The 14336-nt window shown below is 39.7% G+C and overlaps 1 protein-coding gene across 5 annotated transcripts in view; it reads right to left on the bottom strand.

Moving 5' to 3' along the window:
* Positions 1–1201: 1201 nt before the first annotated feature.
* PARP11 (poly(ADP-ribose) polymerase family member 11) overlaps positions 1202–14336 on the bottom strand; it is a 57053-nt gene continuing 43918 nt past the window's right edge. For all 5 annotated transcript variants that reach the window (XM_029953705.1, XM_029953704.1, XM_029953706.1 and 2 more), the window contains 4 exons: positions 12111–12183; positions 11902–12032; positions 3395–3546; positions 1202–1891 (listed from right to left, as the gene is read on the bottom strand). In XM_029953705.1, coding sequence (XP_029809565.1) covers positions 1575–1891; positions 3395–3546; positions 11902–12032; positions 12111–12183 — 673 coding nt within the window. In that variant the 3' untranslated portion in view covers positions 1202–1574. The remainder of the gene's footprint in view (positions 1892–3394; positions 3547–11901; positions 12033–12110; positions 12184–14336) is intronic.

The following is a 14336-nucleotide window of genomic DNA, read 5'->3' as shown; positions in this document are numbered from 1 at the left end:
GGCATGGACATTTACTGGCTTTTTCCTGAGAAGTTATATTCACAACCTCTTGGCCAAAACTGAATGAGGATAATGGAGAGAGAATTCACTATCAGACTGACTTAGGAAACCGTTTCGTGGCCAGGCTTGATACAAGGATTCTCTTTTTCAAGTAGAACCACGGACAGTCAAGGTTGGGAAATACTCGTCAATTCTATGGCTGATTCCCCCCCCCGCCCCCCCCCAATACCTGAATACTCGTATGACATTTCTGCCAAGAGATTGTCTGTCAGAATATCTACAGGGGTGGGAAGCTGTTCCAATACTACCTATTCTTCAGAATAGAAGAATAGCAAAACAGATGAAACAGGTACACAAACTTGCATAGACATGATTATGAACTGTAGCTACCTGTTCAGGAGTTTGCAGATTGTCATTTTGCTACTCAAAAGACTCCAGCAGATTTGTTCTAAGTACCCCATGTCTTGTGCAAGGAGTCAAGATGGGAAGACACAACTTTAAAATGTGAATATTATGAATCATCATTGAATAGCTGTGTATGGTAGGGAGCAGCTAAGAAATCTTAAAATTAATTATTGTGTTGACCCCAAAACAAAAGGGTTTCACTTCAAAGGTGCAATAAACAGTGTGCAGCAAGTCGTGCAACCAGAATTCAAGAGCCCTGGTGGATAAACTGTGGGCCTACTGCCCTCTGTAACACTTGTCAGTGCCAATGGAGGGGACAAGAGAATGACATGAGTGGTCTGAGACTGCAGCCTGCTCTCCAGATGCAATCCGAAGCAGGACTCACTACCTTGACTTCATCCCTTGGCTGGTCTGGCTGCACTGCAAATAATGTTTTTATTTCTGATTTCTTCCAAGGTACTCAGACTGCTTCAGGGTTTAAAATTCCTACTTCATGGGGTACCTGGGTAGCTCAGTAGGTTAAACATCCAACTTTGGCTCAGGTCATGATCTTGTGGTTCATGAGTTCAAGCCCTGTATCGAGCTCTGTGCTGACAGCCTGTTTCAGAGTATGTGTCTCTCCCTCTATCTGCTCCTCCCCTGCTTGTGCTCTGTCTCTCTGTCTCTCTTTCTTAGAGAATAAATAAACATTAAAAAAAAATAAAATTTCCACTTCAGAAGACCAACAAAGACAACATATTGATTGGTGGATAATACTCTCAGAATTCAATTTACAAAGGATCAATTCCTCTGAAGGGACACAGTTATGTCTGTTTTTTATTTTTTTGAACATATATATGAATAAATAGAACACACACATAAACTTTACAGACTCTGAATGATCATGTTAATTGAGACCCAGATGATTCAGTTTTGAGTGCTACCTTTCATCTCTGTGTTAAAACGGCAATGGTTATCAATCTTTGACAAGACTATGAGCAAAGGACAAAAACAGAACAACAAAAAACCAACCTTCGAGTCAGTATGTCTTTTTATATGGACGCCACTTTTTTCCATATCTGTTTCAAAAGTATCAGATAATGAGCAGTTAGTGGCTAGATGACAGGAAAGTAAATCTTCCTGCAAAAACAGACTAGAACTTCCTCGTCCACGGAGATTGGGAAGTGAAATCAATAAAAGTCTATTAAGTACTCAGGATAGATCTGGTTGGCATCAAATACCACAAAGATCTTTGGGTTCCAGGTGTCATCCACACAGCTGTCGTATAAATTTACATAGCTCCCGTCTTTGGAAGGAGGTCGCATGTATTTCGAGTCTCCGTTTATGTAATCCCCAATTAGCACTCGAGCAAGAAACATAGACTTATACATTCTGAACAGATGCCGCTGTTGCAAGCTGACGCCATGAATTTGGAATGTGTTTCCGTGCTTTATGTCATCCTTGCAGAAGCGACTGGAGTAAGCAGCGTCTCTAGCAAAATAGGTTCCTTAAACAAAAAGGACCAGAATAAGCCAAGTTTACTCTGAAGAATATGGGAAACACAAGCAAAAACACTCTAATTGTTAGGCGAACAGACACATGGGAGCATATAACAAAAGGAGATGTGCAACGTCTCCATCTACAGATCTTTAAGGAAAGAAGAGAAAGCAAGCCAGGTACTGTGGACCGCCCCACAGGTTTGTTACACAGATCATTCCCCACCACTAACACCCTCCCCCACTCCCACCAAAATGAAGCTATTGGACTTCTATTTTCCCAAGAGAGCTTCTAGAGAGATCCAGTATGTAAGACAGATATAGACCATTTCTGTGACTGAAAGTAATGTAAGACCTGAGGTTTCCCTGCTTGAATCTCCCTCCCATTTTGATTTCCCTCCACTGCTTTCCTTAGCCCGCTACCCTTGCCCAGCATCCACTGAGCTCCACTGAGCACAGCGGGAATTACTGGTCTATGGAGATTACTTCAAAACCCAAGAAACCACATTTCTAGGATACAGGGTAACAAATCAGTAATATTTCTGGAGACAATAACCACCCCACAAACACAAAAAGATCTCTGAAGAGTGTGACACTCTTCACATCTGGGCACTCCCGAAGTACAAGTTCACACAGCTTCATTGCCTAAATGTGAAAAGGCAATGAAGCATCAAATTTTCCAAGACAGTAAGCCTAGGAGACTGACATCATGAAGGGAATATTTACTCTAAAGTATCTGGGAAATGAATCACAAAGTCTCAGATTACCCAATGCGGACAGGATTTATGGTAAGATTTTTCTGATCCTCTTACAGTCAGATCGATGGGATGACCTTTTCAGTAGTTACTTTAAAAATTAATTTACTCTTTAAAAATGTAGCATATCTTGATCCTAAGTGGTAGCCAGCTCTCTCACTGGAGATAAGGTACAAAGTAAGGACTGGAAAAACAAACATTCACCCCTACCTTAATTTGCTTGAGTAGTAGGTATAAATTGAAGAGCTTGGACTTTCACATTAGAAAAAAAGGTGAGGAATTTCCCCCATTACTCCTTATTGCTCATTAACATCCTTACCTATCATTTTCTAAAAAACAAAATGAACAAAAAAATACTAGTACCTAAACCTGGGTACAATGTAATCAATATCTTGTATAGTTCTTTATATATTTGACATAAGACAGTTTGGCATACAGGCAGCCCTGTCTAGGATTTATACATGGACATCTAAATGGAATGCAAAAGTCAGCCAATACAGACAAGCGGTCCCATCTGAATGACTGGGACTGGGGAACTAGTTAATCTGGTAGAGATGTCAAAGTCTTACTTCCACCTTGTACATCCAGGAAGTGGCTTTTCTGTGGCTCAGAAACTCCGAGGGTGTGCCAGGAATCTAGTACAGTTTAACTTCTAACTTAATGACTATCAAACTCCTGAATTATAAAACAATCAATTATCTCTAAAGAGACGAGATTCTCTCCTAGGACTCAAACTGGGCCTGGAATTCTGATAATTACCTTTTCCAAACACAGCACCGTGTATACCATTTATCCTCCAATCGAAGTTATGAATGCAAATTGCTTCCACAAATTCACTGCTGGTCCCATGAAAGAGCATCTGTTCATTAATCTGAGGCACGCCTCGTTTCTTCTTGAGCTGAGCCTTTTTCCTAAGCACACAATACACACAGGCATATAAAATACACAGAGAGATAGATCGTAAGTGGCATTTATTAGTTTTCAGAAGGGCCAAGTTCAATAAAAAAGAGTAAAACAGAAAACACTTCTTTAACATAAATCAAAGGTGGACAAAGCAATTCTGGAAAAGAAATAATCTCAAATGCCCTTGGACACTTAATCATCTTACCAAAACTTATTAGTTAAAATTGAAACTTAAGTTTGAAAATTATACCAAAAACTATAGATATCCCCAATGATGTTCCATTATAGTCAAGGTAACCAAATGCCGAAGCCAGCCACACTTCACAGATGCCTAAAAATGACCCAATTAACGACTAAATAATATAAACTTCAGAGAGTCTTTAAACAGTTCATTCATTGAACAGGGACCATGCCTTAATCTTTTTATCTCCAGAGACTAGAAAATGTTAGTTGGATTAAACTGAATTTTGAATCACAGGGCTGGAAGAAACATTAACCCATCCAGTTCAACACACTTCTCAGTGGACAAATCTCTTCCAACACATAAAAAGATATTCAATGAAAGACTGATTATAATAGTAAAAAATAAACTAAAAACAGCCTAAAATTCTTTCATGGAAAGATGAATTATACATTCATACATTAAAATTAAAATAAAACCAGATCTAAATGTACTAACATAGACAACTCTTGAAAAATAATGTTGAACATAAAAAGAATGCTGCAGAAAGAGACATATGACTCAAAACTGCATGTTGTATATGAACACATATAGGCAGTAAAATCTATAAAAACGTGGATGAGAAGGCAGCACACCAGCCTCAGGAGGAAAGCAGAACAGGATGGGGATGGAATAAACACTCCCCCTGTATCTGTAATGCGTTGTATTTTTAAAAAGCCCAAATATGACATATGCACTCCTATATTTACTGCAGCATTATTTACAATAACTAAGATGTGGAAGCAGCCCAAGTGTCCATTGATAGACAAATGGATAAAGAAGATGTGGTGTACACACACACACACACACACACACACACACACACAGTGTAATATAAAGCATCTATTAAAAAAAAATGAGATCTTGCCATTTGCAACAACATGGATAGACCTAGAGGGTGTTATGCTAAGTGAAATAAGTCAGACTGAGAAAGACAAATATCATATAATCTCACTCATATGTGGAATCTAAAAAAGCAAATGAATAAACAAACAAAAAGCAGAATCAGACCTATAAATACAGAGAACAAACTGATGGCAGCTGCCAGAGGGCAGGGGGTTGGGAGGGCTGGGTAAAATGGGTGAAGGGGAGAGGGAGGTACAGGCTTCCAGTCATGGAATGAATAAGTCACAGGAATAAGAAGACATAGCATAGGGAACATGGCCACTGACACTGTAACAGCCTTGTATGGTGACAGATGGTAGCTATACTTGGGGTGAGCAGAGCATCAGGTATAGAGAAACTGAATCACCATGCTGTATGCCTGAAACTATTGTAACACCATGTGTCAACCATATGCAAAAATAAACAAAAAGAACAAATAAATATAAAACTAAAAAGTCATGGAGATCAAAAGCACAGCAAAGGGAGTATAGTCAATACTGTGGTAACACTACGGTGACCAATGGAGAATACACACATTGTGATGAGCAGCACGTCGTGTGTAGAACTGTTGAATCGCTATGTTGTACACCTGAAACTAATACAACACTGTGTATTACTAAACATCAGTAATTGAAGTACATTTCAAAAGTACATTAAAAAATGAAAAAGCCCATATACAAAGGTGAAGAAAATATTAAAAGATGTAACAAATATAAAAATGTTAAATCTCATTGGCAGGTACAAGGGTATTCATGAACTAGCTGCAGCATTTTCATTTTTTTAATATTTCATAAAAAATATTTCAAAAAAATATTTCAAAAAATTTTAAAAATTTTAAAAAATCCTCTCCCCTCATTATCTCTCTGATAAATAGCTATTTAAAGTCTGCTTCAATTCAGTCCAGCACACGCTTTGCAAGACAGCACAACTCTCTGGGATCAGCTAGAATGGTTAGGATGTATGCGCCCCCAACACTGAACTAAAATCTGGCTTCCTGTTAACATCCACTGGTTGGTCCCTGTAATTCTTTCCCGAACACAGAACAATTCCAGTCACTCTTAAACACAACAACTCTGTGATCATCCAAAATATAACCACCGACCTTGCCTTTCTACTCGAGGTTACAAATCCATTCCCTCCATTCCCATTCTCAGAGCATGGCTTCCAGGCCTTCTTCTATCCTGGACAGCTTTTGGTTGACAAGAATCTGCTGGATACCTTCTAATTTATAAATGTTGGTAAGAAATAGAAAAAAAGTCCAGATGCCATCAGCCAGCACTGGCTCTACTGGCACGTCACTGCATCCATTTCGGAGCAGAGGTGTGAGTTTGTAGTCACTCAAAACACAATTCAGTACTCACTTAGAGCCCCAAGACTTTCTCAAACCAGACCTGTTTTCGGCTTGCTATACTTGTACAACTCATTTATAAACCTAATGTAGTAGATCCATTTTGATTAAACTTAATCTTGACATAGTAATTTTAAAAAACACATAACTGATAAACAACATGCAGCTTAGTGACTATGTGGGGGAATGACACTTGCATTTAAATGAGAGAAATGGTGGGGCGCCTGGGTGGCTCAGGTGGTCGAGCGTCCAACCTCTGATTTCGGCTCAGGTCACGAACTCACCTTGAGTCCGAGCCTACATGGCGCAGAGCCTGCTTGGGATTCTCTCCGCCCTTCCCCCACTTGTTCTCATTCTCTCTCTCTCTCAAATTAAATAAACTTTTTGAAAATGAGAGAAATAGAAATGGTCTTTCTCATGAGTCATTTGGCAATATGCATCAAAACTTCAAGGGCATCTGGGTAGCTCAGTTGGTTAAGTGTCCAACTCTTGATTTCGGCTCAGGTCATGATCTTGTGGTTTCATGAGTTCAAGCCCTGCATCAGGCTCTGTACTCTCTCTCCCTCTCTCTCTGCCCCTCTCCTTCTCTTGCTGTCTCTGTCTCTCTCAAAATAAATAAGTAAAATCAAAAAAATTTTTTTCAATGTAGATGCTTTGATCTACTGGTGATGGTGTTTTAGATCATTAAGAATGATGTTAGAAGGATGCACATGAAACAAACATTCACTTCAGAAAAATCCAGCATGTTTTCACTAAGAACATATTTGGTGACTTTCCTTTTTAGACCTTTTGGTACTCCCTTTTCCCCCCTTTTTTTTATGATGCACATTTGTTGCTGTTCTAAGCAAGGAAAAACATCTTTTTTTAAAAAAGATAATTTGTTTTGACTGTTTCAATCTTCCAAGGTCTTTCTGACTTGTGATTCATTTACACAAGAAATAAGCTACGCTTTGTAGTTTTAAAGCTTTCACAAGCATGATAAGCAAGCCTTCTATACAAATTACTGATTGAAATGTTGAAGGTCTTCAAGAAGAAAGCATGCATGCCACTCAAAGTTACTCTCTGCCCAAGACTTTTAATTGGGTATTAGTTTTTCTCTTCGAACTATCACCAGCATACACTTCTCTATCTTGCCTCCAGCATAAGAACTTTTGTCAACCATTTTGCAGAAATCAAGTTGTATTGTCTAAGGGGCTCAGCTGTCTACTACTATGGTAGTCCTCTTAGTTAGCTAGGTACTAGTGAATTTGTACTCTTTTTCCCCAGGTAAATATTTGTTTAGTATATACATCTTTCTAAGGTCATGCTTCACCATCTGTAATGGCTATAATCCACTCTAAAATCAGGATATTCACTCATTACTATTTCTCTGACATAGATCAGAATAATTTCTGGTTTGAGAATTCATTTGAGTCTTTCAGTGTGGGCACTGAAAATCTGCTCGGTCACCAGACTGGATGTGGCATATAGACCAACTGAAGGCAGAGTGGGAGGTGGGCAAAGCTTTGCATCCCCACAGCATAATTTATTCTAGTGCCAACTACTAAGGCACCCATGAAATGTACAGCCTCATGTACTATGACCTTGGGGCTTGGGAAAGGATCACACTGAGCTCTAGGACCTCTTGGGCTGCAGCTAAACCTTTGGGGAACATTATAGGACTCAAACTATGATAAGTTCTTTACAACCCTGCCCACCTATGCCCAACCCCACAGGCATTTCTGAACTTACGGAAAATACTGCAGCACCCACTTCTCAAAGGTATCTTAAAATTACCCACCCTCTTAGGGACTAGGTTGCCAAAAGGGCTAAGTTGCCACATGTTCTGAATCGCAACAGGATTATCTTCATGCTCCAGATTGAAGTAAGTTTGCCTAGGTTCAGACCAGTGATTCTCCATCCTGGCTAATGATTCTCCATCAGAATCACTTGCAGAACTTTAAAAAAGTAAAAGTGTCAGTTCACCAAGGTTCTGATTCAGAAGACCCAGGATAGATGACAGACATTGCCATATGTTAAAGAGCTCTGCAGGTGATTTGGAGCACTGCTCCCCTAAATCCATATTCTTAATGAGATAGCAGTTTTCACTGCTCTTATTTCCTTGCTGCTGCATCCTGCCCAACCCTGGGTCAATCCAACCACCTCCCCTCTCTGCTCTTAAGTGTGGACTGCTGAAATAAACCACACAACATCCCTGCGGTTCCCACTCCAAATTCACACATTCCAACAACAGCTTAACCCTCAACACTGGTGGAAATGCTAAGTTATGGTTCCCAGGTTAGCTTTTTCTCCCCCATTTTCCACAGTGGCCATTCCAAATCTCCCCTCCTCCCCTATCGCTCTCTCTTATCCACATTCCCTAACCTTTCATTCTTTGGAAGTGACCTCACTTATTTCACCAAGGACACTCAAAGTTCCAGGAAGGAACTCCATAACCTAACCCCTCTCCTCAGCCCTGCCCTCTACTCATCTATAAACATGACTGGCCCACCCTTGTCTAGCTCCTTCTATACAGTCTAGTAAACTCTCTGAATTCCATCCCATCACACCTCTTTAGGAGCCTTAATACATCAATTACTCTCCCCTTTCTCTTGTCCTTTAAACTCCCCCTCCCTGGGTTCTTTCCTCTGGTAACTTACACATGCTCAGGTCCCTCCCATCTTTAAATTCAGAAATCTTAAGAGCACAAAACAAAGGCACCCTGCACCTTGTTGCAAAATCCAAAGTACGTACTCAATCTCATCTTGTTTGGCACTCTTTTGTATGTGACCCTGAGGATGACACCTACTTGCTTAACCACTCTCTTCCTTCGGTTTCTGTGACTCCACCTTCTATTGGTTTTCTTCCACTTTCTGTGGTTGTTACTTCTCAGTTTCTTTCTTGAGTTTTCCTCTATCCATCTTTTCTTTTCTTAATCTTTCTTAATTTTCTTTTCTTAATCTACATATACTTCCTAGTCATCTTATCAATTCTATGGCTTCTACTACCTCACATTTTCTAACAACTCCAAAACTTATTTCTAGTCTATACCACTCTCCTGAGTTATGACACACGTGCCAACTACTGCTTCTTTCCCAGCCTCCCTAAAGACAAAGACCAAAATCTGTTCCTGCTCATATTCCCTCGGTCAGCCCAAATGAGTCAGAAACTCTGGAGTTCTCTTTCCCATCTCCTTACCCACACTGCTGAACACATTAAATCATCACTTTACAGCCTCGGTATCTCAAAGCCATCCTCTTCCCCCCAACACAGCATATACCACTTCGATTCAAGCCACCCAACGTGGCTCAGTTTAATTACGGAAACAGTTTCCTAAACTGGTCCCCCTGCTTCTAATTGTGACCCCTTCAAACCAGGGTTTCTCAGCCTCAGCACTACTGCCATTTGGGGCTAAATAATTACCTGTTGTGGGAGGCTGTCTTGTACACTGCAGGATGTTTTGCACCCTTGGCTTCTCCCCAGTAGATTCCAGTATTAATTCCTCACCCCACCACATGACAATTAGAAGCCATCTCAAATCACTGCCAAATATCCCCTGATGGGCAAAATCACTCCTGAGACCGGTGCTTTAGACACTTCTCCGCAGTACAGTCTGCTAAATTATTTTTCTAAAATGCAAATTGGATTGATCATTCTCTTGCTTAAAATGCTGTAACAGCTTTGCACAGTCCCAGGAAAAAAATCCAAGCCCCTCAGTTTGATTATAAGGCCCTGCAGGTCCTGCTCCTTCTGACTCTTTGACCGCAGCTCTGGGTCAGTCCAACTCACATAAGGCTACTGAAGAAAATCACACTGCCATCCCAATGGCTCTACTACAAACTCCTCCATGCTCAACCTCCTGACTACCTTTCTACCTTCTTCTCTAACCACTCTTCTTAACTTTCATTTTCATTTTGTGGTGCAATTGCCTGGCTCTTTGTCTAAGTTATAGTGCTGTACCCCACTATATCCCATGTGTGCCTAGGAAAGTGCATGTCACAAAGTAGGTGCTCTGACATATTTGTTAGAAGAAGGGAGAATAGTTAAAAAAAAAAAAAAAAAGACTGGGCGACATGGATACGGATGGCTGGTGGACTTGCATGGGCCTCACCACCTGTACAATGAGTCAGAGGTTACGTGACAATGAGATTGACTAGGATTTTAGTTCCTAATGGAGATGTCAAAATAACAGGTTGTCCTTACAATGAGACCCAGTATTTTCTAATGTCATAGCAGGTAACAGTTTCATTTACCAACATTTACCAACAGATTTCTATAAGCCAACATTCCTTAAAATCATAAAGGGCATCAACAGAGTGATACTATTTCCAGTGAAATTCCTGGCATACAATGTTTAAACACAGGGATTCACTGGTACATTTTTTACCACTAAGATTGAGTTGAGACAACTCAAATTATGAGTTTAGTTATAAATGAACTCCACTTCACATTAAGAATAATGAATTGTTTTCATCAGACCATTTTAGAAAAACTTACTATATTCACTGAGAGAATAAAATTAAAGGGGAGAGAGGCCTCCATTTTACTCAACGAGAACACAATTAAACCTACACTCAGTTAAACTCATTACTGTCAGAAATAAAAGTTGGCTTGGTCAAAAGACTCAAGGCTACAAAGAACGCAAGCTGGAGCCCTTATGTTACCATAAACTATACGGCAACAAAGCCAGGGATATGCTTAAGCCACGTTAACTACTGATCAGAAGCAGAAAGAGTTCCATGTAGCATTACCAAACACAAATCAGCCTAATTTTCAAGTATTTGGGAATAAAATAAAGGCTGTGATTTGCTTTGAAATACTTTAGCAACGACAATGAAAAAAAAGGAAATAGATACATTATAGGATTCCTTATATTCATTATATTAGATTCTATTATTTGAAAATTTCCTGAGCAAATATTAAGTCTGCTTATATTTTAAAAAATTAGAAATCAAATATCATACATTTAATAAATTTAATAAAATATTTAATAAAGATAATAAAAATACTTCCACTTATAAATCACTTAAGTAACATTTGCTATTAGAAAATACAGCACAACAAGTTAATTTGGACAAGAGCTTTATGTTTTCTGTAATGGACTTTATTTTTAGGTTAAGTGCATACTGAGCAATCCAATGGCTCATTTACACCCTAAATTAAGAAGTCAACTGATATTTTAAATCTACTACCTAAACTTTGGGCCTACCAGGACATTTCAAAGTATGCTCCACAATGTCCTTCAAAACAAAATAAGCAAAAGACTAGAGGCAAGATAGTGTAATTGCTTTTTTAAAAAATCCAACAATGCTGGGGTGCATGGGTGGCTCAGGCAGTTAAGCATCTGAGTCTTGATTTCGGCTCTGGTCATCATCTAACAATGGTGGGATCGAGTCCCGAGTCAGGCTGTATGCGGGTGTGGAAACTGCTTGCGATTGTCTCTCCCTGGCCCTCAGCCCCTCCCTCACTGGCACACGCACCCTCCCTCTCTCTAAAAAATAAAAATAAATAAATAAATAATTAATAAATGAGTTCAACCAGGTTTCCAGAGACTTCTAATTCCACATACAGGTCTGCATCACCAAAGTAATGTCAACAAAACTAAAGAATTTCCTACATTCCCTTCTAATGCAGATTTCAGCCAGGATGCACAGCTCTGTACCTGGAAAGGAGAGAGGGTCTTTCCCCTTGGAGGTGGTGTCACAGGACTGGAACCTGACCTTCACCTCCAGGGCAGCTCTGTGTCACTCCCCGAGAGAGCTGAGGAGGAGCGCTGACAGACAGGGTCGAGATACAAGAGCAACACAGCGCATCTCCACAGTTGGTGCGACACCTGAGGGGCGGTCCGGTTAGACATCTGGGCTTCGCTACCTCTAAGACTATGAAGGTCTTAGAGGCCAACGAGAGGGTTCAGTTTGGACACCGTCTCACCTGCAGAAGAACTCCCACAAGTCCAGATTTTGAATTCTCTGAATTCTTTTAATTCTGTGGCGATCCATTGTTTTCCCAAAGAGACTAGCAACTTCATTATACTCATGTGTTTGATTGTGCAAAGGAATAAGCTGGAAAAAGAAGTTTGCATAGTTTTACTGGGGCCCTTTCCGCTCTTCCGTATTGGGGTTTATTGGCTCTGCTCTTACCTGATAGGGCACGTCGGTGTTCACGTTCTCCCAGTGTGGGGGCATGGGGATAGCCTCGTTTTCACAGATATAACTTTACACAGCAAAAGACAAGAAAAAATATTAGAAGCTGATAATAATTATTGTCAGTGCTTTAATTTCACCTTTTCTCCAAAGCTGAATTTTCACGTTTGGGACATTGTAACAAAAAAAATGAACTGAAGCTCTAGGTACTTCACTTTCAAATATTTATTGGATGCCTCCTGTGTGCTTTTTTAAGGTACAGAATTGACAACTTTGCTGGAAAACATGCAATCTTAAATAACACCAGATTTCAAAAACAGGTGTTTAATATTGTCATGCTTTTTTTTAATTGCTAGAATTCCTTTAAAATGTAAGAAGGATTTTAGATAAAGGAAAGGAATTTCCAAGAAGAAACAAAATACTCAATTTAAAAACAAAACAAAACCCTCTAAAAGACCGATACTGCCTATCAAATAGAATCCAAACCTCTCAGCCATACATGCAATGTCCTTCAAGCTCTACCTCAAACCTAAGCCATTCTCTGTTTACTGCCCTCTCTTTCTCATACACAGTCTGTGCTAACTCCTGCAGTGAAGCCAGTGAACCTCTGAACACCCATCCACCACGTTGAAGCCAGTGGATGTGAACATAGAAAAATAATAAGTTGGAAGGCTTAATGACAAAAGGCTGAAAAAGACATACTAATCCCCCCTGGGGGCTGGAGGTCACTGGAAAAAAAAGTCATAAATTTCAAGCCTATCTTTAGCTTAATTTCTAAAGCTCATTTTAGTTTTTGAAAAGATCTTACAATCATATGATTTGAAAATTAACACCTATAAAAAAGCAAACAGTGAAAACTGTCCAATTTTCAACCCTTGCCCCAACTCCAAATAATAAGGTTTTGTTTTTGTTTTTATTTCTTAGTCTTTGGGGTATTCTTCCTGACTTTTTTAGGTTTATAAGCGAAATTTCTCTCCCACACAAATGGTAGCATAAAACTTATGGGATTTTTTTGCAGCCATTGCCCCCTCCCCAACTTAATATGTTCTTAGAGATCTTTCTGCATCAGTAGATGGTGAGTAACCTCATTTCTAGTCCCCACCACAGAACCTGGCCCGTGGTAAACACATAACACCTACTGATTGAACAAACGTGGGCAATCTATTTTGCAGATGCAGAGAAGTCCATGGTAGGGACGTACCACAATTTGTGTAACAAGTCCCTTGTTGATGGTGTTTAGCTTGTCTCTGGCTCTTTGCTACTGGTAAGAATGATGCCCTTCTGCCACTCTACCTGTCTACTTGTGTATCTGTAAGAGGACATCCGTGAAGTGGCATTTCTGGGTCAAAGACTATTATTCAGGATTCTGACAGATACTGCCCAAATGCCCTCTCTGAAGGTTACGCTCATGGACATTACCACCAGAAATGTAGAGAATCCCTACTTCCCAACCTCTCCAAAAAGGTGTATTATCAAACCTGAATTTAGAGAATCTGATAGTAAAAAACTGTCTGGTGTAATTTGTGTTTCTCTGATTCTGTGTAAGGCCAGATGTTTCTATTGAGTTGCTGGTCTTCTATTCAGAAATTCCTAGGAGTACTTCATATAGTACAAAGATGAATCCTTTACAGTAATGAGTAACAATACTTCTCCCAGTTGTTGCTTTGTTTGTTTGTTTGTTTACTTTGCCTGGAGTACATTTTAGCTATGGAAAAGGTTTTTATTTTCTGTCTTTTAAAAAAATTTTTTATGTAGAGCATAGCCTTAATTAATTGTAATTTCCTGGCCAGTAGGAAATGTGAGCTATTCACCTTGCGTGTAATACACACTTGGTATATTCCTGCCGTAAATAACCATTTCTGTATCAGCACCCACTTACCTGCATCGCTCTACTGTAGCCTGCCTAACTGTTCTCCTCTGCTATTATCTTGCTTATTGTCCTCCATTCTGGTCATTTCTCGCCCTCTCCTGTCTTTGTTCTGGTTTGTATCGTCTGTGACAGAACAAAGTGTTCAGCCCCACAGTGTTGCTGCTTCTCCCCACCAAAGTATACCAGAAATAATAACGCACAATTACAGTAACATTTTCAGTTATTATGTCTCATTTTCCTCCTGGTTTAATTTCCTTGGATGCTAAGCAATTCCTTTATTATATTCCTTGTGCCAAAGAATAAAGACATGGTGTGGTGGGTAAGCGAATAATAACCTCCACATTCCACAGAAG

Source organism: Suricata suricatta, chromosome 10, assembly GCF_006229205.1.
Source record: "Suricata suricatta isolate VVHF042 chromosome 10, meerkat_22Aug2017_6uvM2_HiC, whole genome shotgun sequence".
Taxonomy (NCBI): domain Eukaryota; kingdom Metazoa; phylum Chordata; class Mammalia; order Carnivora; family Herpestidae; genus Suricata; species Suricata suricatta.
This window is presented reverse-complemented; position numbering and strand designations above follow the sequence as displayed.